This window comes from Phocoena sinus, chromosome 8, assembly GCF_008692025.1.
Source record: "Phocoena sinus isolate mPhoSin1 chromosome 8, mPhoSin1.pri, whole genome shotgun sequence".
NCBI classification, from domain to species: Eukaryota; Metazoa; Chordata; class Mammalia; order Artiodactyla; family Phocoenidae; genus Phocoena; species Phocoena sinus.
The window spans coordinates 13,410,508-13,433,209 of NC_045770.1; the positions used below are offsets into that span (position 1 = coordinate 13,410,508).

At 52.0% G+C, this 22,702-nt stretch overlaps 2 protein-coding genes across 5 annotated transcripts in view; one reads left to right on the forward strand and one right to left on the reverse strand.

The window, feature by feature from the left end:
• The first annotated feature begins 2,078 nt into the window (after positions 1 to 2,078).
• Positions 2,079 to 10,103, forward strand: MCAM (melanoma cell adhesion molecule). 4 transcript variants are annotated; one of them, XM_032641526.1, is made up of 16 exons: positions 2,079 to 2,202; positions 4,030 to 4,154; positions 4,252 to 4,459; positions 4,545 to 4,615; positions 4,715 to 4,802; positions 5,872 to 6,051; positions 6,128 to 6,249; positions 6,333 to 6,495; positions 6,591 to 6,709; positions 6,796 to 6,937; positions 7,105 to 7,226; positions 7,333 to 7,474; positions 7,573 to 7,644; positions 7,835 to 7,982; positions 8,305 to 8,422; positions 8,967 to 10,103. In XM_032641526.1, exons 1-16 carry the CDS (start codon positions 2,136 to 2,138, stop codon positions 8,994 to 8,996), a joined length of 1,917 nt encoding a protein of 638 aa, XP_032497417.1. In that variant the 5' UTR covers positions 2,079 to 2,135; the 3' UTR covers positions 8,997 to 10,103. The 4 variants fall into 4 exon arrangements, with proteins under 4 accessions (XP_032497417.1, XP_032497419.1, XP_032497420.1 ...); XM_032641527.1 differs by lacking the exon at positions 2,079 to 2,202 and adding an exon at positions 2,695 to 2,875; XM_032641528.1 differs by lacking the exon at positions 8,305 to 8,422.
• Positions 10,104 to 10,479: 376 nt separating this feature from the next.
• The window catches only part of CBL (Cbl proto-oncogene), an 88,382-nt gene continuing 76,159 nt past the window's right edge, over positions 10,480 to 22,702 (reverse strand). The window contains exons 13-16 of the mRNA XM_032639439.1: positions 21,230 to 21,370; positions 20,751 to 20,851; positions 19,850 to 20,032; positions 10,480 to 18,864 (exon numbers count right to left, since the gene is read on the reverse strand). Of these exons, the coding sequence (XP_032495330.1) occupies positions 18,596 to 18,864; positions 19,850 to 20,032; positions 20,751 to 20,851; positions 21,230 to 21,370 (694 nt within the window). The 3' untranslated portion in view covers positions 10,480 to 18,595. The remainder of the gene's footprint in view (positions 18,865 to 19,849; positions 20,033 to 20,750; positions 20,852 to 21,229; positions 21,371 to 22,702) is intronic.

Genomic DNA, 22,702 nt, shown 5'->3' on the forward strand with positions numbered 1-22,702 from the left:
TGTGCTGCTGTCGCCCCCCTTTCTTCTGTCTCCAGTCCCCTCTGAGTCCTCTCCAAAGTCCTGACCTCTTTCTGGTTTGGAATCCTAGTGTGCCCCCCTGGTGAAGCTGTCCTGGAGTTGTCTGCCCCCTGACCTCTGGCAGCCCAGATCGCCCCAAGCTACTGGCTTACTTGAAGGACAGTCTTTGTGCTTCCTTGGTGGGGACGTGCAGGACACGGATGTCACCCTGGGCTCTAACCTCATTTCCCCACTGCAGAGGCAGCTCCTCCACCCCCACCTACATTCACTCGGCTCAGGACGGAAGAAGAATTAAGAACTGACCGTCCTTGGTGGTTAGCTGGCTTTGTTTTCAGGCCAGAGACAGGAGAATGATTAGTTAATGGTGTTAAGTGAAGGGAAGGGGGTGGGGGCAGGGAAGCAGAGCAGCATGCCCGGCTCTGAGCTTGCCAGGGCAAACAGCATCCTTCAGCCATTCCCACTCCTGCCCCTGCAGACAAACAAACGCATCCATTCCATTCTGGGCCCTGGGCCAGTCTATACCTTCCTCTGGGGGATGGGAAGCACCATTCTCCTCTTGTCTCCCCCCCACCCCCTCCCCCTCCCCCAGGCTCCAGGCCTCTGGCCTGGCCCACCTGGCATAGCCTTGGCTGGAAACTAATGGAGGTGAGGAGGGGGTCAGCAAGGTTGTGAAGGAAGAGGCTGATGTGGTTTGAGAGTCATTTCCGCGTCATCAAACGCCATCCCAGAGCATCCTCTCCAGTCACCTGCCCATCTCTGGCGTTTGCTGCCTCACCCTGCTCCTCCCCCAGCCGGCAGCAAGGCTGCCTGCCTGGGGACAGGACTCTACCCCAAATCCAGGCCCCCTTCTGACCCTCCCTGCTGAAGGAGTCCCCGCTGATGTAGAGCCCTTTCCCGGGGCCAGGGTGCTTGGGGTCTCTATGAGGCAAGTCCGTCTCACTTGCCAGGGCCTTAGTTCAAGAGGCCAGGAGACCCAGGGTTTGGGAATGAGAGGAGCTGTAGGGTCCCCCTCACCTCACCGTGTGGCAGATCCCACTCAGGCAGGGCAGCCTGGAGTCAGTTCTGATTCCTCCTCCGATCCCCTACCCCCAGCTGCTGAGCCATAAGCCATAGGTGAGCTTAGGGGGCTTGGTGGAGGGGGGTGGAGCTCTGCTGCAGGGGGTCCTTTCAACCCTCCGGAACAGCAACAGGTGCTGGGGGTCAAGCTGGAGACCTTGCACCTGTTAACTCTTTCTTCCCCCTCTTTTCTTCATTCAGGCAAGAGGAAAGTGAGTCCAGGCTGGGCTCAGTGAGTGAAGAGGGCAGAAGCAGAATTCTCAAGATCTGGGCTTGGACAAGTGTGACAACCTTGGGCCCATGAATTCAGCCCCTCCCTCCTTCCTCTAGTCAGAGACGGACTTGCAGGAGCTGGGGTGGAAGGGGCAGTCCTTAGAACACCATCTCCACTCGCCAGTACAGGTACCTCTGGGTCTGTGGGCCCCGGGCTCAGTGTTCTTCCCTCAAAGCTGCCAGGACTGCCAGGCTTGGGGGCAGTGCCACGCCGGCGGCAGCTGCAGCGGTGCAATCATTCTGGGAAGCCTGATTTTCTCTGTGGCAGGGGTCCGGCGGGGTGGAGGAGGAGGCGGGGAGAAGAGCCTAAATGGGAGGGAGGCCCCCATCGGGGACACCAAGAACCTGCTCGGCGGCTCCGCCGCCAGGAGGTCCCCCAGGGCTACATGGGCTGGCTGGGGCTGCGCAGGAGTGAGCGCGGCGGGGGTCTGACCCCTCGGTACTCCGGGTATCCGGGCCAGCTTCTCCTCGCTGCCGCCTCGGCCAGGCAGTCCGCCCCGGAGACACCTGTCACCGCCCCCTCTCCGTTCCCTAGCTGGGGGCTGGGAAGAAGGCTCCGGCCTACCCCCACCCCGCGCCGCGCGGCTCGGCAGCGCAGCTCCGGGCATCTCGGCGCCGGGCCCGCCCCCTAGGGCTGCGGCGCGCGGGGCGGGGGCGTGGGGGGGGGGGGGATGCGCGGGGCGTGGCGGGCCGGCCTCGGCGCTCTGGCCCCCTCCCCCGCCCCCCTGACGTCAGCCCCCGGCAGCTGCGAGCTCCCTCACTTCGCTCTCGCCCTCCGGCCGGGAAGCATGGGACGGTCCGGGTTCATCTGCGCCTTCCTGATCGCCGCCTGCTGCTGCTGTCGCCGCGCCGCGGGTGAGTGAGCTCGCTGGGGTGGGGGTGGGGGCCCGCGCCCCCAACGGAGCGGCCCGGCAGTCCGGCGGAGCGTGCCCGGGAGGAGAGGTGGCATCGCGGCGGGGGCCGGGGCTTTGCGCTGCGTCGTGCGCTCCTCTCTCCGGGTCCCAGGCACCCGGCGCGTTGCGCGCGTGCAACTCTTCTTTGCAGCCGGTTTGCAGCCTCTATTCCAGACCTTCCCGGGAGCAGAACTGGGGAGGCGGGGAGGGGGCTGCTGCCTGGAGCGGGAAGGGGTGGAGCCAAGTCCCTGGGGCCGCTGGTGAGAGCTTTTCCTCAGGTGCTTTCTCTGGGGAGCCCGTGATTGGAGCCTTGGCGGGAGGCGCCTCTACAGCGCATCCCCAAATCCTGAATCCCGCGCCCGCCTGTTGCTGGGAAAGGCAGCTTTCTTAGCTGGAGGGGTGCGCCGACCCCTCCCTCTCCCGCCTGGGCTTCGAGCCAGGCTGGAGGTGAGCGAGATGGGGAAGAACGGCGGCTCCCACCCCGGCAGGGCGTTGGCAAATCCTGGAGGGCGGTGTGGGTCGCCTCGCGCCTACCCGGGTGACGGGATCACAGGTGGCAGGGACGAGGGATCGAGGATTACCAGAGTGGAAGCGCCCCAGACTTGTTACACCTCCCGGAATGGGACCAAGTTCAGGTGGGAAATGCGCCCCTGCACCTCGGAGTTTTTCTCTGGAACTGCCTAGGAGCCGGGCGCTCCCGGGTTCACGCTGCCCTTGTATGGCCCGCAATGGTGTCGCTTGTTTCTCTTGGCTCCCTTTCCCGGGCTCCAGCCGCTGCCTGGCTTAGATACCCTGGTTGGGTATCTAAGCAGTACCCAACTCGATGGCCTCGTGCTCATGCCGACGGTGTCCCTGGGGTACACTTGGCTGCTGCCTTCCAATCCCTTCTGGGGAAAGGGCTAAATCGGGCTCCACCCGCTGCAGAAGGTCCAGCCCCACCCGGCCCTGCTCTTCTAGCTCTGGGGAAACGGAGTCAGGGGTGTGAAGCTTTTGCTCTGGGTTGAAGACCACTCCATCTGCCCTTGTTATCTGGGAGCCAGCCCAGGCCAACCACCCAGGCACCCGAGTCCAGCCAGATGGTATGGACTGACGTCACCTCCTCGCAGGGCGGGCAGCGCACTAGCACCACTGACGTCACTCCTGCCCACTGCCTGGCCCTTGGCCTGACCCCTGCCCTGACCCCGGGGAGAGATTCTGGCCCCCTCCGTGACTCTGACCCCTCCATACTCACAAGACTCCCAGGATGGGGTCCCCTGAGAGTGTCGGATGTTCACGGGGGTGCTGCTTAAGGAGTATGAAATAAGGGCCTCCTGGCCAGGGTTACCCTTTGGGTTTTATGGGGGATTTGGGGAGGGTGTGTGTGTGGGGGGGCAAAGGGTAGAGATGTCTTCCTCTGGGTGTGGGGACAAAAAGGGCCTGTGTGCCCCCGGCCTGGCACATGCCTTGCATTCCCACACTCTGAGCTCACCCGGGGAGGAGGGAGCCTGGAAGGAAAGGGGCCTTCCTCTTGGCCCAGAGCCTGGGTTGCCCCTCTGCCAGCCTCATCTGGGAGGTTCCTGGTGCTCAGGGTCTCTGCTCCAATGACCAGAAATGTCCATCCCCAACTCCCTTGAACCGGGAGAGGGCTGGCCCAGGGTTCGGGGGTAAAGAGTGGTTGAGGGGTAGGAGAGGACAGTGCCCTTCAGACCCTCGAAGTGGCAGGAAGAGCAGCTGCAGCGAGCGGTGTGCGTGGAGGGCATGGAGAGCAGCTGGAGCTGACACAGCTCCTCCCCCACCCCCTCCCCGCCAGGTGTGCCTGGAGAGGCTGAGCAGCCCGACCCCGAGCTGGTGGAGGTGGAAGTGGGCGGCACGGCCCTTCTGAAATGTGGCCCCTCCCACTCCCCGGGCAACTTCAGCCACGCGGACTGGTTTTCTGTGAGTGCTTGGGCCCCAGAGAGGGCAGCAGGGGCGGGAGGCTCTGCCCTTCATGTAGCCCCAGGACGCTCACCTCCTCCCCGACACCTCCCCTTAGGTCCACAAGGAGAAGCCAACACTCATCTTCCTCGTGCGTCAGGGCCAGGGCCAGAGCGAACCTGGGGAGTACCAGAATCGGCTCAGCCTCCAGGACCAAGGGACTACTCTGGCCCTAGCACGCATCACCCCCCACGATGAGCGCATCTTCCTGTGCCAGGGCAAGCGCCCTCGGTCCCAGGAGCACCGAATCCAGCTCCGTGTCTACAGTGAGTGCCCTGTCCGTGCCTTGTGGGCAGTGTGGGGCTTCGGGAGTGGTGGTCCCATGCCCCTCCCCATTTCTCTCCCTTGTAGAAGCTCCGGAGGAGCCACTCATCCAGGTCAATGCCTTGGGCATTTCTGTGAACAGTGAGGAGCCTGGGGAGGTGAGATCTGCCGGGGTGGCCGGCCAGCGGGTAGGCAGGAGCTAAGGTGGGCTTGGCGGGGTCGCAGAGGCAGGGAGACTCACACCCTGTCCTCCTTAGGTTGCCACCTGTGTGGGGAGGAATGGGTACCCCCTTCCTCAAGTCACCTGGTACAAGAACAGCCAGTCCCTGAAGGAGGAGAAGAACCGTAAGTCATCCTCTCTGCCCTTAAAAGCCACGCTTGTGGCACAATATGGGGACCACCTTGCATTTTATTTTACTTTTTTTTTTGGCCACACCACGCAGCGTGCGGGATCTTAGTTCCCCGACCGGGGATCGAACCCGTGCCCCCTGCATTGGGAGCGCAGAGTCTTAACCGCTGGACCACCAGGGAAGTCCCTATTTTACTTTTTTTTTTAAGTACACAAGTGATCCTTGAAAATATTCTCATGAGAATTCAAACTATGGAAAATCTAGAAGGAAAATTTCCTTCCTGCCCCAGACCCATTCCCAGAAATAGCTGTGCTATCAGTGTGTATGTATTCACACTGAGGCAATCCTTGATTTCTAGCCTACTTCTAGGTACTTACTCACACATGTAAATATATCTAGGACTACATAGGCTTTTGTTTTTTATTATCTAAATCAGTGGTTCTCAACTAGGGGTGATTTTGCTCCCCTCTGGAACACTTGAGTGTCTGGAAATATTTTGGGTTGTCGCAAATGGATAGGTGCTACTGTCATGTAGCGGGTAGAGGCCAGGGATGCTGTAAACATCCTACAGGGCACCGGGCACGTCCAGCCCCAAACGTCAGTGGTGCTGAGGTCGAGAAACCCTGATCTGAATGACACCGTGCGCTACACATTGTTACACAACCTTGTTTTCCTTTTGACGACAAGTCTTGGAAATCTTTCCAGGTCACCCTATTTAGATCTACCTGATCGTTTACCTACTGCCGGCATTTCACACGGTGTATATAATATAGTCTAGCTAACCATTCATTCCCATTAGTGGATGTCCAGAGTGTTTTCTCATTTCCTTTTTTTTTTAAATCCCTGCAGCAGTATTTGCACACATCCTTGTATGTGTGCCTATGTGTGTTTGTCTAGGGTAGATTTCGAGCAGGAAACTGCTGGGTTGAAGGGCCGCAGCTGGCATTGGTACCTGGCCCTCTCTCTACAAGGGCTCCCCTGCCATTCCGCCGACCCAGGAGATCATAGGGTGGGGTTGGAGGCGGAGCTGAGGCCGAGCCCTTCGCCCCTTCCTCCCTGCCCAGGGGTCCACATCCAGTCGTCCCAGATCGTGGAGTCGAGTGGTCTGTACACCTTGAGGAGCGTTCTGAAGGCACAGCTGACCAAGGAGGACAAAGATGCCCAGTTTTACTGCGAGCTCAGCTATCGGCTGCCCAGTGGGAACCACATGAAGGAATCTAGGGAGGTCACTGTCCCTGTTTTCTGTGAGTACCGACCCATCGCTGTGGGGCTGGGTCCTGCTAGCTCTTGGGCTGAGAGCTGCCCCCTTTGCCTGTGCAGACCCGGCAGAGAGAGTGTGGCTGGAAGTGGAGCCTGAGGGGATGCTGAAGGAGGGGGACCGCGTGGAAATCAGGTGTCTGGCTGATGGCAACCCCCCGCCCCACTTCAGCATCGGCAAGCAGGTGCAGGGGCCTCTGTTCTGGGTGCAGGGGGGCAGCAGGAGTGGCTGGAGGCGCACTCTGGTCACGCCTTTGTCCTCTCGCAGAACCTCAGCACCAGGGAGATGGAGGAAGAGAGGACCGATGACAACGGAGTCCTGGTCTTGGAGCCCGCCCGGAAGGAGCATAGCGGCCTCTACGAATGTCAGGGCCTGGACTTGGAAAGCACGGCATCGCTGCTGAGCGACCAGCAGGAGCTGGTGGTGAACTGTGAGGGGCTGGGGGCCCAGGACAGGGGGACCAGGCTGGGGCGAGAGGGAATTTGCCCCGCCCTGTCCTGCCTGACACAATTGCTGCGTCCCCAGATGTGTCTGAAGTCCGGGTGAGCCCCGCAGCCCCTGAGAGCCAGGAGGGCAGCAGCCTCACGCTGACCTGTGAGGCAGAGAGTAACCAGGACCTTGAGTTCCAGTGGCTGAGAGAAAAGGTACCCAGGTGGGCTCAGGTCTCCGGGGCAAGGGGCTGTGGGGTGGGTGTGCCTAGGAGTGACCTCTGACCCATCTCTCACCCCAGACAGGCAAGGTGTTGGCAAAGGGGCCTGTGCTCCAATTACGCAACCTGAAACGGGAGGCAGGGGGAGGTTACCGCTGCGTGGCATCTGTGCCCAGCGTTCCCGGCCTGAACCGCACCCAGCTCGTCAACGTGGCCATTTTTGGTGAGGCCCTAGGCAGAGATCAGGTGGCCCCTTGAAGCCACCTTGAGTTGGGTGGCTTCAAGCTCTTTGGGGACCGAAAGCCACCCGCTGCCCTGGGGTTCCCTGGTGGGGAGGGGGTTGGCAGGCCGGCAGAGTTTGCTGTCTCACCCTTCCCCGCCCTGCCACAGGGTCCCCGTGGATGGCACTAAGGGAGAGGAAGATGTGGGTGAAGGAGAACTCAGTGCTGAATCTGTCCTGTGAAGCATCAGGGCATCCTCGACCCAGCATCGTCTGGAGCGTCGATGGCACGGTGAGCAGGCACGTGGCAGCCTCCCAGGCTCTCGTCCATCCCTGCGGGCTCTGCTGCCACGACCCAGCATCCTCCCCACCCCTGAACTGCGTCTCCTTCCTTGTAGGCCAGCGAACAGGACCAAGATCCGCAGAGTGTCCTGAGCGTCCTGAATGTCCTTGTGACCCCAGAGCTGTTGGAGACAGGTGCTGAGTGCGTGGCCTCCAACTCCCTGGGCAGAAACACCACCGTCATTATCCTGGAGCTGGGTAAGGGCTTGGTCCTGCGGAGTGGGGTGGGGGCAAGCCCAAGCAGTGCACATTCCTATCCCACCCACCCCCCATCTGTTTAACCTCTTTCACCCCAGACTCCAACAGAACCACTAGCCTCAGCACCTCCACCGTCAGTCCCTATGCTAGAGCCAACAGCACCTCCACAGGTGAGCTGGGCTGGGTCGGGAGCAGGGTTGTGCCAGGGCATCCTCACTCTGCCCTGACCGGAAGCCCAGGGGAGCTCTGTCGAGAAAACGATCAGCGGCCCATCTTCTATCAGCCCTGGGCTGGGCGGGGCCGCGATGGTAACATGGCAGCCTGGGGCAGGGAGTGACTCGGGGTGTCTTTTTGGGACAGAGAAAAAGCTGACAGAGCCCGAAAGCAAGGGTGTGGTCATCGTGGCCGTGACCGTGTGTGTCCTGGTCCTGGCTGTGCTGGGCGCCGTCCTCTATTTCTTCTACAAGAAGGGCAAGCTGCCGTGCGGACGGTCAGGCAAACAAGAGATGTGAGCACGGCACCTGGCACCCCGCGCCCCACCCCAGCTCACGCTGCCAGCTTGTTGCCTCCTCAGGGATGTTCCCCTGCTGGCCCCTGTGCCCACTGAGCCGTTAGGAGCAGGAGGGGGACCCTGGGTCTGAGCGCTCCCCGCCTCACCGCCACTACCCAGCTTCCGTCCACCACACTCCTCCCTGTCACCCCTGTGGCCCTTCCCTGAGCCAGACCAGAGCACCTAAGAGCCCTTCAGTACCCAGTCCCACGTCCCTCCCAACAGCCCCCATTCCCTTGCCCCCGAGTTGCCAACCTCTTGCCTCCCTCCCTCCTCCCAGCACGCTGCCCCCGTCTCGTAAGGGCGAATTTGTAGTTGAAGTTAAGTCAGATAAGCTCCCAGAAGAGATGGGCCTCCTTCAGGGCAGCAACGGTGACAAGAGGGCTCCAGGAGACCAGGTAGGAGGCAGTTCCTGTGGCCAGAGCCTGACACATCTTCAGGCACCGGGAGTGGCAGGGCTGACTGTTACTGAACACTAACTTTATCCTTCATCCTTCCCTGTTGGAGGCGGGGAGCCGGCCCCATCTTGCCTTCCTAACACCACGCACAGACGCCTTCATCCTTCCCTGTTGGAGGCGGGGAGCCGGCCCCATCTTGCCTTCCTGACACCACGCACAGACGATAGGGCCAGGCAGGTGGCTGAGGGACCCCGAGAGAGGGTAGCTGCCAGGACTGAGAGCAAGACCCCGTCCCATCACCATTTCCTGAACAGAGCTGGCGGCTCACGTCACTAGGTGTGAAGCGTGGCCCAGTGCGATTCGGGGGCCTCGTCTCTTATTCCCCGCCTTGCCATCCCCACCCCCTCCCCGGCTTCCCTCCAGGCAGCTGCACCTAGTTCGTCAGCTGTGGCTTTGGTCCCTCCTCTCTTTTCACGCTCACACCTTAAACCCTGGTCAGTGTCTCCGAACACCCCCCTCACTTCTGCTCTTCACCCATCTTTAGGGAGAGAAATACATCGATCTGAGGCACTAGCCCACCGAATCACACGGCGCTCCCTCCCCTGCCTGGAACACTTCCTGTTCCCTGCTCACCTTCCTCCCCAGCACTCAGGATGGTCACCAAAGCCTCTAAAGTGGACAACACAGAAGATCCCCCTCCAGCTCACCTGCAGACCCCATTTCAGAGGGCACATGGGCTAGGACCAGACCAGTCCTGAGAAGGACCTCATGTGGCCCTGGAGGCCCCCTCTTCAGGGACCTGTCCACCACTGTCTCAATTTGTTGAGTGACGCTCATGCCAAGGAGGGGGCCTCGGTATCCCAGAAGCACACAGGAGAGTTTCTTGCAGAAACTTGTTTTCTCTTTACACATATTATGGATGTAAATACCTGTCTTCTACCAGCAGCCGAATTAGGTAGCCTATTTATCTTGAGCTGACTTCCTGCTCCACGGCTCCAGGGCTGGCTTCATAATTCAGCTGATCACTGAAGTAAGGATGCAGTGAGCCCAGGCCTCTCTCTGCTGGTGAGACCCCAGCAGTGCCTAGAAGCAGTTACCAGTTCTGGAGAGACCCCAGCAGTGTCTTCTAGAAGCAGTTACCCGCCTGCCTGCCTGCCTGCCTCTGGAGTCCCCTTTGCGACACTCTTTTCTTTCTCTGGGCAGAAGTCAGGACCTGGTGTTGTCCCTTAAAAGGTATCCTGGGTGTATCTCATTGTCCCTGCAGTAAGGAAGCTGGGTGCCGCTTTCCAGAGTTAAGGCGACTGGGCCCGAGCCCCCGCATTCATTTGGCTCCCCTACCCTCTCAAGGAATCACGTAAGACTGAGTGCTGGGGGTAGGGGTTGGAGATGAGGTCCAGACTGTCCTTTACGAGGGTTAAGGCTATAAAGTTATATTAGCACCAGACTTCTACAGCCTGAGCTAATGGGCCTAGACCTTAGAAGAAAGGCCCTAATGGGAGAATGGTACTTGGAGATGAGAAACGGGCCTGGCTAGAGCTTTGGGGTATGTATGTCTCTGCGTGTATCTGTGCGTACGTGTGTGTGTATATATATGGTTTTGTTAGGTTGTAAATTTGCAAATTGTTTCCTTTTTATATATGTGTATATATATATGAAAAATAAAGCTTAATTGTCCCAGAAATCTTACACTGTGTTTTATTCATCATGGGGTACCACAGCGGCCTGGGGCCTCCAGAATTGGAACTGCACCAAAAGGAACACAAAACCCTTTGCAGTTGGGAGCAGGGACCAGGGGTTACCTCTGCTTCTGAGCAGAGGGCTCAAGCTCTAACACAGGGGATGATCAACGTACTGACAGCAAAGCTGCCCTGCTCTATCTAGGCAGCTTGCAGAGCCTGGCGAGCTGCTGGCAAGGAGCTATTGCCCCTCTTCTGTCACTGAGACTGCCCTCAAGGTAGCAAAACAGGCTTCTGCTGATGAACTGGTACGAGTGGGCATCTGGCCCTATAGCTCCCCAATATATCACTCCCTAACCCACAAATGACCAAGAACTCGGGTCTGCTACAACAAAAGAAACTTTATTTAAAAATATTTTTTTACAGACATGGGTGCCTGAAAAAGCTCTTTAGTTAACTGTGTATGGAAATGAAAAAAATTAATAAATAACATTAGTATAACAGAACCTCTAAACATTAATACACTGGCAAAACAAAACGGACTTAAAATGAAAATGAATCTTAAAGCTCTGCTATTCTCTGTAAGAATATTTACCTTCTGTTTTATTCTTTACAGGTGAGAATGATTAAATACTGCTAATATAATTTTTTTATATTAATGACACATTTTTAAAATAGTCCACAAAAATCTCATCTAAGTTTTCATTTTGTTTTATTTTTAACACTGATATACAAATGGGACTCTTCATTCTGGAGAAAAGTATCAAGTTCTCTCCAGCCCCACCCAGGCCAAGAATGTCAAAATCCTGAATAAGGAGGACTTTGAAAAGAATTGTTTCTATCTCCCAATTCTTTATTAGTTAAAGGCAGGGAAGAAGTGAGAAAAGGAAAAGAGATAAGTAAAATGTCATCATACAGAAAACTTTTTTTTTTTGGTCAAAACCTACAGTGGCCACAATACTGAGGACAGGCTTCTGTTCCGGTACGTGGTCCTTGCTGCCCTTCCCAGGGGAAAACTCGCCCCTGCAGAGGGCACTAGTTGCTTAATGCTCTATGTCTGAAGTTTTCAAATGAAAGGAAAGCCAAGTCTAAGGGACAGGCAGGAGGTCTAGGCCAGTTCAGGACCCAGCAAAAAGACAAGACAAAACGAACAACCAAACAACCTCCCCTTTTCGGGAGGGTCCACCCTACACTGTTCCATGAAGTTGGGTCATTAATAGGATCAGGAGGCTGGGTCACCTGAAATGGTCCAGAGGATGCCTGGAAATCATGGAACGTTCTGTCTCTTCCTGCTGAACACAGAACATTCAACCTGATAACTGAGATTCTGACTGGAACCAACCAAATGATCCTGGGATACAATGCTCATTTCTTCCAGCTAAGCACCGTGGCAGGGAGAAGGGACCGCGGACACGCTGCACCTGGGGGCCACCTCCCCAGGCACACGGCGCACTTCCTCTCCCCTAATGCCACTCAAGGTAGAGGAGCTAAGACTCTGGGATTTCCATATTAAGTCCTAAAATGCAGCCTGGGATACGGTGCTGCCTTAGAAAGGCACAAAATATTTGGCTTTTTTTTTTTTTTTTCAGTGTGCTAAAAATTGTTTTGTTTTGAATAAAGGAAAAAAAAAGATATATAAGGTTAAAAATCCCAAGTCACCACAGCCAGAAAGCAGATGTAGGAGGTACCTCATAGCTGCCACAGCCCTACCACACGTTTCAGCAGGAGGTCAAGGCCAAGACACTAAAACAGTGCTGAGAAGGGCAGGTCAGGAGAGGAGGTATCCACTCTCATGGGCATGGCTCACTCACCCAGACAGCAGAAGGAACAAGCCAAGGAAGAGAAAACATGCGGTCTACAGACTTGTAAGTAGTTCTCTGCCTCTCCAGTTTCCAGACAGCCCTAAGCCTGGCCACCCTCACCCAGGACAGGGTCAGAGGTAGACAGGGCGGAGGGAACTGACACAAAGGGCACATCAGCACCCATGCCAGACTGCCGGGCGTGGGCACACTGCACACCCCACTTCAGGGCTTCAGCATGGAGGCAGCGCAAGGCCTGAGGAGGCTCAGAGCGCACGTACGGAGCAGTACTCCTCTGGCCTCCCAAACCGGCCCAGGGGCAGAAGGAGAACTGCGGGAGAGCGCCTCACACATTCATTTTGGGGACTGAATAAGAACGTGGGGCCGGGCAGTCAGAACTCTGATTTGTTCCACTGCCAAACCAGTAGGAGGCCCGAGGTTCGCTTCCAGCCTCTGCTCTCTACAAACACAGGGAGCGGTCAGTCACATTCCTCTCAAGCACTGAACAAGGGAAGCGGCAGCGAGATCTCCAAACAGTTGTTAGTCTGTTAGTCAACAGCTGGCCCTCTGGCACCATGCTCTCCAGCCAACTGCGAGTAAGCCTCCAGGCAGGCCTCGCTCTCCCCACCCCGATTTCCCCCACTTACTCCCAGGCTACTTTCTGGAACCAAGAAAAACTGGTGCTCGCCTCTGAAACCAGCCCAGATTTCCTAGAACTCTGTGAAGGCGAGTGGCACTGCTATCCCTCTGCCCCTTAATTCTGGCGCCTAGAAGGGAATTTCAAACACACAGGCCCCAGCCTTCATCACGGGCCTCAGTGTATATCTTTGGATTATTAGGTTACTTCCGTGTACATCAAATGACTCCAGTAGTTTAAAAAAGTTATAAGTGACTATGAAATGCCTTAATAACACAGGACAGGCTCCCGGATGAGATAAATAAGATCAAAAGATTCAGGCAAGCAGAAGCACAGTTTTAAAAAACCAAAAAATAAAGGCTTTACTATAGGACGACAAAGGAAGCAACTGGACAGGGAGGACAAATGCATCCTGTCTAAAGAGCTCTCAGTAAAAAGTCTCTCTAAATTGGAATCTATACCTAATTTATATCCTGGCAACTGTCCCAACTTTATAAATTCTTACTGGCAAAGTAGTTTCTGAGGTACCTCGGAAGGCCTGCCTAAGAATATTACCGCAGAGCTCCCCTCATAGAGGAAAGACCAGATAAAAGGGTGGGGAGGAGGGCTTGGAGGGAGGCAGGCCACGGGCCCATAGAATGAGTATGTTCTCAGCACTAAGACCTGAAGAGAGCCCAGAAGTCCATGGGTAGGGGCTACATTGGATTTGTGATCTGCTCTCTAAATGAAATCAAAGAAGGCTAGAAACCTGAGACTGAATGAAGGCTAAGAAATGTCACCTAAGAAAAGATTAGCTCCAGAACAGGAGAAACTGGTCCTAAAGAGGGAGGTAGGAAATCTTGGATGCCAAGACTCATAAAGGGAAGAAAAACTGGAAATAAAGCAACAAAGAAGACAGTAACCTAAATTAACTTTAACCTAAGCATTTCCTCCAAGTCCCAGACATAGTCCCATGCCTGCCTTTCCACTCTCAAAAGAGCAGTATGGTAAGTTTTACTACTAGAGTAAAGTATTTTAGGGTATCTATCCCCTCCTCCCTGAGAACCTCCCCCTGCCCCTACCTCCCATCTGAAGCGGCAGGCCGCTTCTGCCCTGTGTGGCAAAGTCGGGGGTCGATACCTGATCAATGTGCTGGGCTGATCATCGTCTTTCTTGAGAATATGAACCAAGAGGCACTGGGACTCTGTTAAAACGGTGATCCCATTTAATGGTGAGCTGGGGGTCGTGAGGACTGGGGTGCCTATGTTGGGGCCATGCATACCGACAGACCGACGAGCAGGAGAAAGGACTAGCTGCAAAGTTTCTCAGCTCCACGCAGAATCAACTGTACCGCTTATCCTGGGTTCTGGGAAATACCCTGCATCCTTCTGATTCCTTCCTTTCCTCTGCTTTAATCCTTCTGCTTCTTGCATCCAAAGGACTGCTCAACAGGACGGTCAAAGATACAGCCCTGACCTTCTTCCACTATGCATCCATCTCCATGCATTAAATGGCTACACGCATTTCTAAAGAGAGACTGCTAATGTAGACTGAGATCGAAGTAGAAATAGTAATGCTTTATGCCAACTGAGAATACTTTAGAATAGAATTTCTAGGGCCTGAAAGTCTAGGAGGATAATAACGTGTTGACTTTCATACTAAGTTCTACGGTCTCTAAGCTCCGTGCCCCTAGAGACACAGGCTGACGTTTTTGAGAACTGACTGAGGTCAACCTGTGCTATTGCCTGGCTCTTGGGAGACCAAACAACTGGCTGAAGATCAGGACCCAGAAACAGGTGCCCATCCCTCTCGCACACCTTCAGCCCTTCTAAGACACAGGATCAGCTGAAAGGTTGTTGAAGGACTGGAAAACAAGTTCCATATAGAATGGGAGATGGTGAGAGGTCCCAGAGGGGTGATAAGAAAACTTCCTTATAAAGGGGATCAGAGGTATAGGCAGCTCAGTAAAAAGATCAAGGAAGGCACTAGAGTGGAAAGGGGTCTGTAGGCAGATGCTTTACTTAAACATTTAACTGCCCTATTGTGCAACTCTGAGCCGACATACCAACCCACCACCAAACAGATTCTACTTAAACACATAAAAATGGTGGGTGTCCATGAGATTTACATGGAGGAATCTCCCAGACATTGTCAAAGCTATGGGAAGACAATAGGGGCTAATGGGAGCGTCTTGAACTGATTTTTAACCAGGACAGCTCTATAAGGAAACGTCTACATAAAAGAGCTGTGAATGTAACCTGCACAATGTTATTGGGAACGGCTCTTTCAGGGCCAAATGCACATGCTAGACAGGCCAAGTACAACCGCTCAACATCAGTAAACCGCCATATGGTGGCAGGGGAGAACACAGAGCGGACACTTCGGGCTCATGGTAATCACTCACAAACACCTGCTGAATGAACAAACACAATGTTAGAGCCAAGCCAATAGTCAGAACACCGTTATTCCATGGGCAGTGGTCACTGCAGAGTCAGAAGGCCAACAGCAAGAAGGGGGACTTACAGTTTGGGAAGAGGGCCTATATCCCTCCGCCTTTCATGATGTGAGGTAGGAGAATATTCTGCACTAACACCATGGCTGATCACACACAAAAAGGTCTACATCTTGTTAAAGAGAACATATAGCTGGTCCCTATTTTGCAAGCAAATATACAAAAATTCATGTGTAAGATTGCTGACTGGACCATAAAATATATTTTACCTTTCTATAGAGGAAATAAATATTTTAAGTGTGAGGAACAGCAACCCCCCAATTTTTTTTTTGAAATCCACAAAACAGCTAAATGATACTAATAGTACCATCCCACACCCTGGGTCCTGGTGTTGAGAGTCTGTATAGGAAGCCAAAGAACAGAAGAATGGCAGAATATGTAGAGTGACACTGGGGGACAGAGAGAGCTAGTGGAAGAGAATGGCCATCCACAGATACATATCACTATTTATATAAATATTAACACACAAATGCTGAGACGATAAACTGCCTAATCTATTATTTACCTAAAGAGAGGTATATCATTGAGCCCACAGGGTTTTTCCACTTTGATAACTCCTGACTTTAATGGAAGGAGTACAGCGAGTGCAGCTGATTACTGCAAAGCAGGCACCCAGCAACAAGGCCGGCTGTGTAAAGCAACCCAGGGAGACGTGGGGAAGCAGAAGGCCAGGTTGGACAGAACAGCCTAGTGCACTTGAGAAAAAGGAAGACATCAAAGTGGTTTTTACCTTACTTACCTGACAGGTAACAGAGGAGGAACCATTTGTAATTAAGAGCGGGAAAGGGGATGTGTTTGCCGAAAATGGCGAGATTCAAAGCCCACTTGTGAAAGGTCAATTTTAGTTAAAATCACAGCAGAGCCAAAGAATTAAAAATTGCCATACAAATGGAGGACGAAGAATGGGTTATTGGTGCCTTAGTCAAAGGAAAATTCAAGAAGTTAAAGTTTTGGAAATATCCTCAACACAAAAGCCACGCAAAAACTTTCCTGAGCCTCACCTGGCAATCTCAGGCATGGACCCAGGTGTGACCTCAGAGCATCCAAAGAGAAAACCCCTCACAGAATGGTCTAAGACCCTGAACACCTGCAGATACATGGCCGACAAGCTAAGAACCAAGCCATGCAATGGTGCACACCTAGTTCAGCCTGGATCCCCATGTTCAACACAGGGATCTGGCACCTAGCTTGGGGGCTGACCTGACGAGCCTCAAGCGTATTCAGTTATGAAAAGCAAGGATGAACCTGCCTTTAGCCTATGTAAGTGAGGACATAATCTTCAAAGAAGATTTGGGATGCACTCTGAAAAGGCAACAGATATGCAGAACCAGTGCTTTGTTCTCTTGATAGATCTTCAGACTATGGGCAGTATCTACAGACAAGGAAAAATTCCAGTGTGGAGAGGTACGCAGACTGCTGCCATTTTCTCTAGCTCTCCGTCTAGGCCTTCAACATCTCAACAAGGCGCAAGACTGAACGCTACCACAAGTGAGACACTACGCTGGCTCTGAGAAGGAGATGCTAGTTACTGTTTCCTTCTCTCTGCCGCTTTCCTCTGCCCTCTCCATCGCGATTCAGGCCCTCCTGCACCTGTTGGGGGCTGTATTATTTTCTGCCACGTAGAGGAGACACTGGGTAACCACAGCAAGTCAGCAAAAAGCCCTGAACTATCTCCTCTGGGAACATAAATGGCTCTGAGGCAAGAGGAGAAAAATCAAAAGACCTAGGAGTAGCTGAAAGCCAAGAGAAGAGTTAGATAAAGTTTTAGGTCCAAAGATGACAAGATGGGAAAGAAAACAGGTGTAAGGAGAGTCATTTCTCTTTGGATCTCACGACAAAACCATGATTTAGATTGTGAGGAAGGTAGATTTATCAAAGTGCAGGCTTGCTTCTGACAAGGAGGAAGGTTACACACTGCTATAGGGAAGTCAGTAAGAGGCCCTGGCCGGAGAACTAACTGAACTCAAGTGGTGCCTTGGCAGTATCTGCAGGAACGTACCAACGGTGCCCCACACAAGACTCTGAGTCTTCTTTACAAACTGGCGATGGCACAAGCCACAGGGCTTTTCACATGTTGTCTGTCTGCAGTAAAGTCATTTATTACACCCAGTGACGTCTAATTACTGTGGGGAATGCAGTCACTAAAGAGTACGTAGGACCTAACGTGAAGAAGAAAGGGGAAGGAAAGGAAGAAGGACATGTTACATTCCCAAAGCCATAGGCACAAGAGAAAAGCAAGGGTGGCACCACGGTAGGGTTGGTGCTGATTATCAGCAGAATGCTGTGCTACCATGGGTGGTATTCCCCCCATTCCCTAAAGGGCAAAGAAAAAAATCGTCTCTGAAACTACAACCTGGCTCATATGCACAGGGAGACACCCACATAAGCTGAAATTCACTGGGAAGAAAAACTGAAGAGATAAATCTTTATTGTCTGTTTTGTGCATTTTAGGTACAACAAGGTAAAGAGCATGTGAATGGAGCTTCCTAAGAGCTTCATGGTATTTGGGCCAGAAAGCCATGCTGGAAACAAATGTTTTCCCTTCCCATTAAGTAGAAAACCTCGTGACCTACATTAGAACACACACCTGGCACCAAGGCAACTGACTCCCACAGACTATTTTCTGGGGAGGGCGTGGAATGTATCTGAAGGCCTCTATCTCAAATCAGTCACTATGTAATTAGGATAACTAAAACACCTTTTTCAAAACAGACTCAATGTTCCTATAGAAACAGTGCTTTGGAGTGACCAGTGTTCGCTGCAAGTATCAAACAGGACCATAATGATAGAGCAACAGTACTTTTTTCCCACCTGTCTACCAAACAAATCAACACCATCACACACAATAAAGAACATCCTATAAGCTGCTCGGCTTCAGTAAGGCTGGTCATAGCAAGCCCACTGCCAACGACAAGACACCAAGGAGGAGGAGGGGGGAGGAGACTGAGGAAAGGACAGAGGGAGGGTGTTTTAAAAATACAAGACTTCAGCTATGCACATTATAATCCAAGCCAAAGGGGAGTGTTGGAGTTGTAATACACACTGGGGTTGGGTATAAAACCACAGTTGACGGCAGTCTTTAAGATTCCTTCTTAAACCTCTTGTGCTAATTCCCTGCCTGGGATTAACACACACAGCAGGTAAATCTTATAATCACAGGACACACACAACCACAGACAGACAGACACACAAGACGCACACAAGCACATCCCTAACCTAAGAAAGTCTTAAGTCCTCAATTAGGATTTACCGCACAGCGCTTCTCCTACTGCCTTCTGGACCGTTCCCCAGGTAGGCTTCCACTTAATAAAAATCCACACTCTCTCCAAGTGGGGAGGGACTGAAGGACACCTTCAAATGCACTCTCAAAACAAGTAAGATAATAAAACATCCTAGCTGCTCCATTCTCATTCCACTGCTTTGAAATCTTGGAACCACAGATGTGATATCCCACACAGGGCAAGACCTCATTGCGAAGTCTCCAAAGGAACCTCTCTGCCCTTTTAGGTGCTACTCGAGCAAGAGCTCCCGGCTCCTCGGTCCTCTAAGCTGCGGCACGGAGTGGGTGTGCTAGGTGGCTACGTGGGCAGGAGAAGAAATAGAAACAAATTCCCGGAGGATGTTTTTGGCCATTTCAATATTGTTGTGGGCAATGACCAGAGCTTTCTGAATGTCCTGGTAGGAGTATCCCTGACTCATGAGGCTCTCAATCTCACTGGAGAGCTGCAGTGAGGTGGCGGCGGTGCTTTGCTGACAGCTACCTGCTTTTCGTTCAGAGTTGATTCTCCGAGGGAACGGTTTGGGTGGCCTCTCAGGAACTTGGGAACCCTCAGTGAAGTCTGGAAGAAATAGGAAAGACAATGTTTGCAACTCGGGGCGGGGCGGGAATCCTCATCCGATAACAACGTGCTAATACGAGAGATTATGGACCTACTGTCCGTCAGGTACACGTGCGGTCACAAGGCGGGGTTTTACAGTTTCAAGGGCTTCTGTCTACAGCCTCCTCCCCTCGCAGCACAACAACCTTCTAAAGACACCACGCGCCTGTCCTACCGACAGGGACCACGCTGCCCTCCACACAGCACACCTGCACCTGCACCACGCTTTACACTGAGCACCAAGTTTTCACACACATCACTGCCTGAATTAGTTAAAAAACACTTCTGAGGGGCCAGAGAAGACACTGAACTTCTCCCTATACAAATAAGGAAACAGAAATAAGCCTAGGTTGCAGCGAAGAAGCATTAAACAAGGTTGGGTGGGTGGGGATCACCGCCTGTTTGGGCAACTGGATGCCACGTATCCTTTTCACCAGCTGTCCTGAAGGCTGTCTTCCATTTCTAAAGTGACAGCAACTCTGGCTGCTGCCCTCCCAGGCGGCCACAGGTGCAAGAAGGACAGTCCTTAACAGTCAAGGCCCAAATGCGGGCTGGCTCCAGGCCTACTCAGTGTGCTTTCCAGAGCTGGCACACCTCCTTTCCAATGGGACAGGGACAGCGCCCAGAAGTGTGGTCTGAACCATCAAAATGAATTACTACTGTCATCATGCACGCTCAAAAGAGCCAGAAATCCTATTAATACTTACCCCCAGCACAGGAAGAGCCAGGGTTTAAGGAACAACCTCATTTCTAAGTCTGGCAAAATCCTCAAGGGCCTGAATACAGTTTAACTTCCTAATTTGGGACCCAGGACCAGCTTTCCTCCCACTTCAGTCCACTCCTTCCAGCTACTGACTTACTGTCACCGGGCAGTCATCTCTGTTTCAGTATAAATAAGAAGGCATACAGCATTTCAGGACAAACCCAAGGTAGCCTGGAGACTCACTCGTTGTGGGATCACCTTCCAGAGACAGCCAGCCGAAAGAGGAGCTGGCGTTGGAGATGTCAGAGAGCGTGCGGCGGGCCAGCACTGCGGGCACAGGTGGCTTGGGGACATCGTACCCGTCGTCTTCATTTTCTGATTCCTCAGGGCCAGTGTTGGTATGGGCTGCAGCCAAATTCCCTTCACCTAGAGAACAGTTTGTGCAGTTATCTTCTTTTTCCAACGTACTTCACCTTCTAACATTTCAGTACGGGGGCATCCGTTCATTCAAACATATACAGAATCAAATGGTTACCGAATAACCACTAGGGGCCAAACACCGTGTGGCCCTGTGCGTAGAGATAAAAGAAACAGGGAAAATAAGATCTGCACCAATCCTGCAGCTCTACTTTTCTGAACATGTCAAAAGCTACCCTTGCCAAGGTTAACAGTCACTGATGTCCAAGACTCAAGCACCACTTTATAGCATTCGTTCAACACTGTCATCTGCAGTTCACCTTGGAGGATCAGCCAAAGGGCCCTGTTGTGTGCACTGCCTTCTTGAACTTCCAACTTGGTAAGCTAGTTAGTATGGGAATTGAGTATTCACCACCCACACACACAAGAATTTCATCAGTGTTGAAAAGCAATGGGAATAAGAGGGGGCTAGCTGTCAGCACTGCCGATCCAGGCCATATAACACAAAGGCCTCCAGGCCCTAGAAGGATGAAAAACACAAAAGGAACTAGCTGTGTAAATGGGAAATAAAACAGAGGAGGTGGTTTTACTGCCATAGATCAAAGGTATTTTGCAAAGAAAATTATTTACGAATATTCTGCGTAGGTCAAGTTCTCATTGGCCAAACATTACAGGCTCATTCTTCCGGCACATCGATGATTGTTAAAGTAGCAGAACGACTACTCACCAAAGGTGCCGCTCTCTGTGACAGACGGTGCCGCCTGGGACTGAATATTATACATTGCTTCGTATGTACAACTATCGATCTGCTGGTTACAATCACAGGCTCTGGACCAGAAGGAAAGTGGCACAATGATCTTCAGAAACAGAACTCTGTTATCTGCAAACTTATTAAGATATTCCTATTCACAACTTCTCTAGACCCTGATTCTATCAAGAATCTCCATTCTCCTCTTACCAGTATCACTAGTAAATATCAAAAGATTGACTCTTGTTACTAGTAGTAGCTGTGTATGTTTTTGAAATTACTGTGATGTTGAAGAAACATTAAGTGGAATTGCTTACAGCTGCAAGAGGCTTAAAACGTTAGAGGTTACACACATCTTTCTGCTTCATTTCTGGCTGGGTAATGCTATGTGCAGGCAGCAAGCCAAACAGGTGAGTTGGTGTCAACTGAATTCCCAAATAGGATCGTTGTGAACCTACCGTGAACTCTGGGTTGTCTCCAGAGGCCACTTCACTTCTGGCTTTTGAAGTCCCACAGGCCTAGAGGAAGGAGTCATATACTCTGTGTCCTCCTCACTTTCACACTGCTCCCCAGGTGGCGGTTTTGGCACAGGAAGAGGTCTGGAAGATGAAGAATAAAAAACAGAAAAAGAAAACAAAAAGAATGAACTGCTTTGCAACTATCTGAAATAATCTGAAAATCACTGTAGAAGAAATATATAACATCCTACGAGGTTCAAGATACTCCTGGTGAAAAACAGCATGTACAGCACGATTCCATACACACAAGACTGGCAATGAGCGTGTCACATGTTGCTGATCACGGTCTGACTCTAGGTGGTAAGATTATGGATAACTTATTGCTTTAGCATCACTTATCTGTGTTTTCTAAATATTATTATAATTAACACATACTATTGTCATAAAAAGAAAAGGATCATTAAAAGGGTAATCCAAAAATTTTAATTCTTTTTGTTGATGATGTTAATAAAAATATACAATTGCACCTCTTACTCATGAAGCATTTTGGCAATACATACTTTAAACTATTCACATTCTTTTGTCACAGTAATTCTACCTTGGCTGCATCTCTGGCTATGTAAAAAGATGTTCACTGAAGCAAAGTTATTACAGTAAAAGCTTTTAAACAAAATAAATATACAACAACAGGGAATGATTAAATATACGATGTTACAGCCACATTACATAATAATACGCAATAATTAAAAGTGAGGATTTGGGGGACTTCCCTGGTGGCACAGTGGATAAGACTCTGAACTCCCAATGCAGGGGGCCCACGTTCAATCCCTGGTCAGAGAATTAGATCCCACATGTATGCCACAACTAAAGAGTCCGTGTGCCACCACTAAGGTGCCTGAAAGACGCAACTAAGGAGCTCCGGAGCTGCAACTAAGGAGCCCACCCGCCACAACTAAGGAGACCACGTGCTGCAACTAAGGAGTCTGTGAGCCGCAACTAAGGAGCCTGCTTGCTGCAACTAAGACCCCATGCAACCAAATAAATAAATATCAAAAAAAAAAAAGTGAGGATTTTGAAGAACTTTTTAACTGATAGGAAGAAATGCCCAAGATATAATGCTAAGTTTAAAAAAAGGGAAAACATAAAACTACATCTTGATCTAAAACATATATACATTTTACATGTCTATAGCTATGGCCAAGTAACAAGCACTGTCTAATCGTCTGCCTAGAACAGCTAGCTATAAAAGCAGGAAAATATGCAAAAGAAAGAAGGCATTGGAGAGCAACCAGGCAGCCAAGATTTGAGAGGCCAAGATTCCAGAGAAAAGGAGAATACACTACAGTAAGCCCCATATTAGGGGTTCTGAACTTGGGGTTCCAAGGTAGTTTCAAGAGACTGAGGAGAGAGGGATTGGAATTTGGGCCAAGGCACGAGGGGTCAAAAATCCTGGAGAAGGGAACAGTAGAGAAG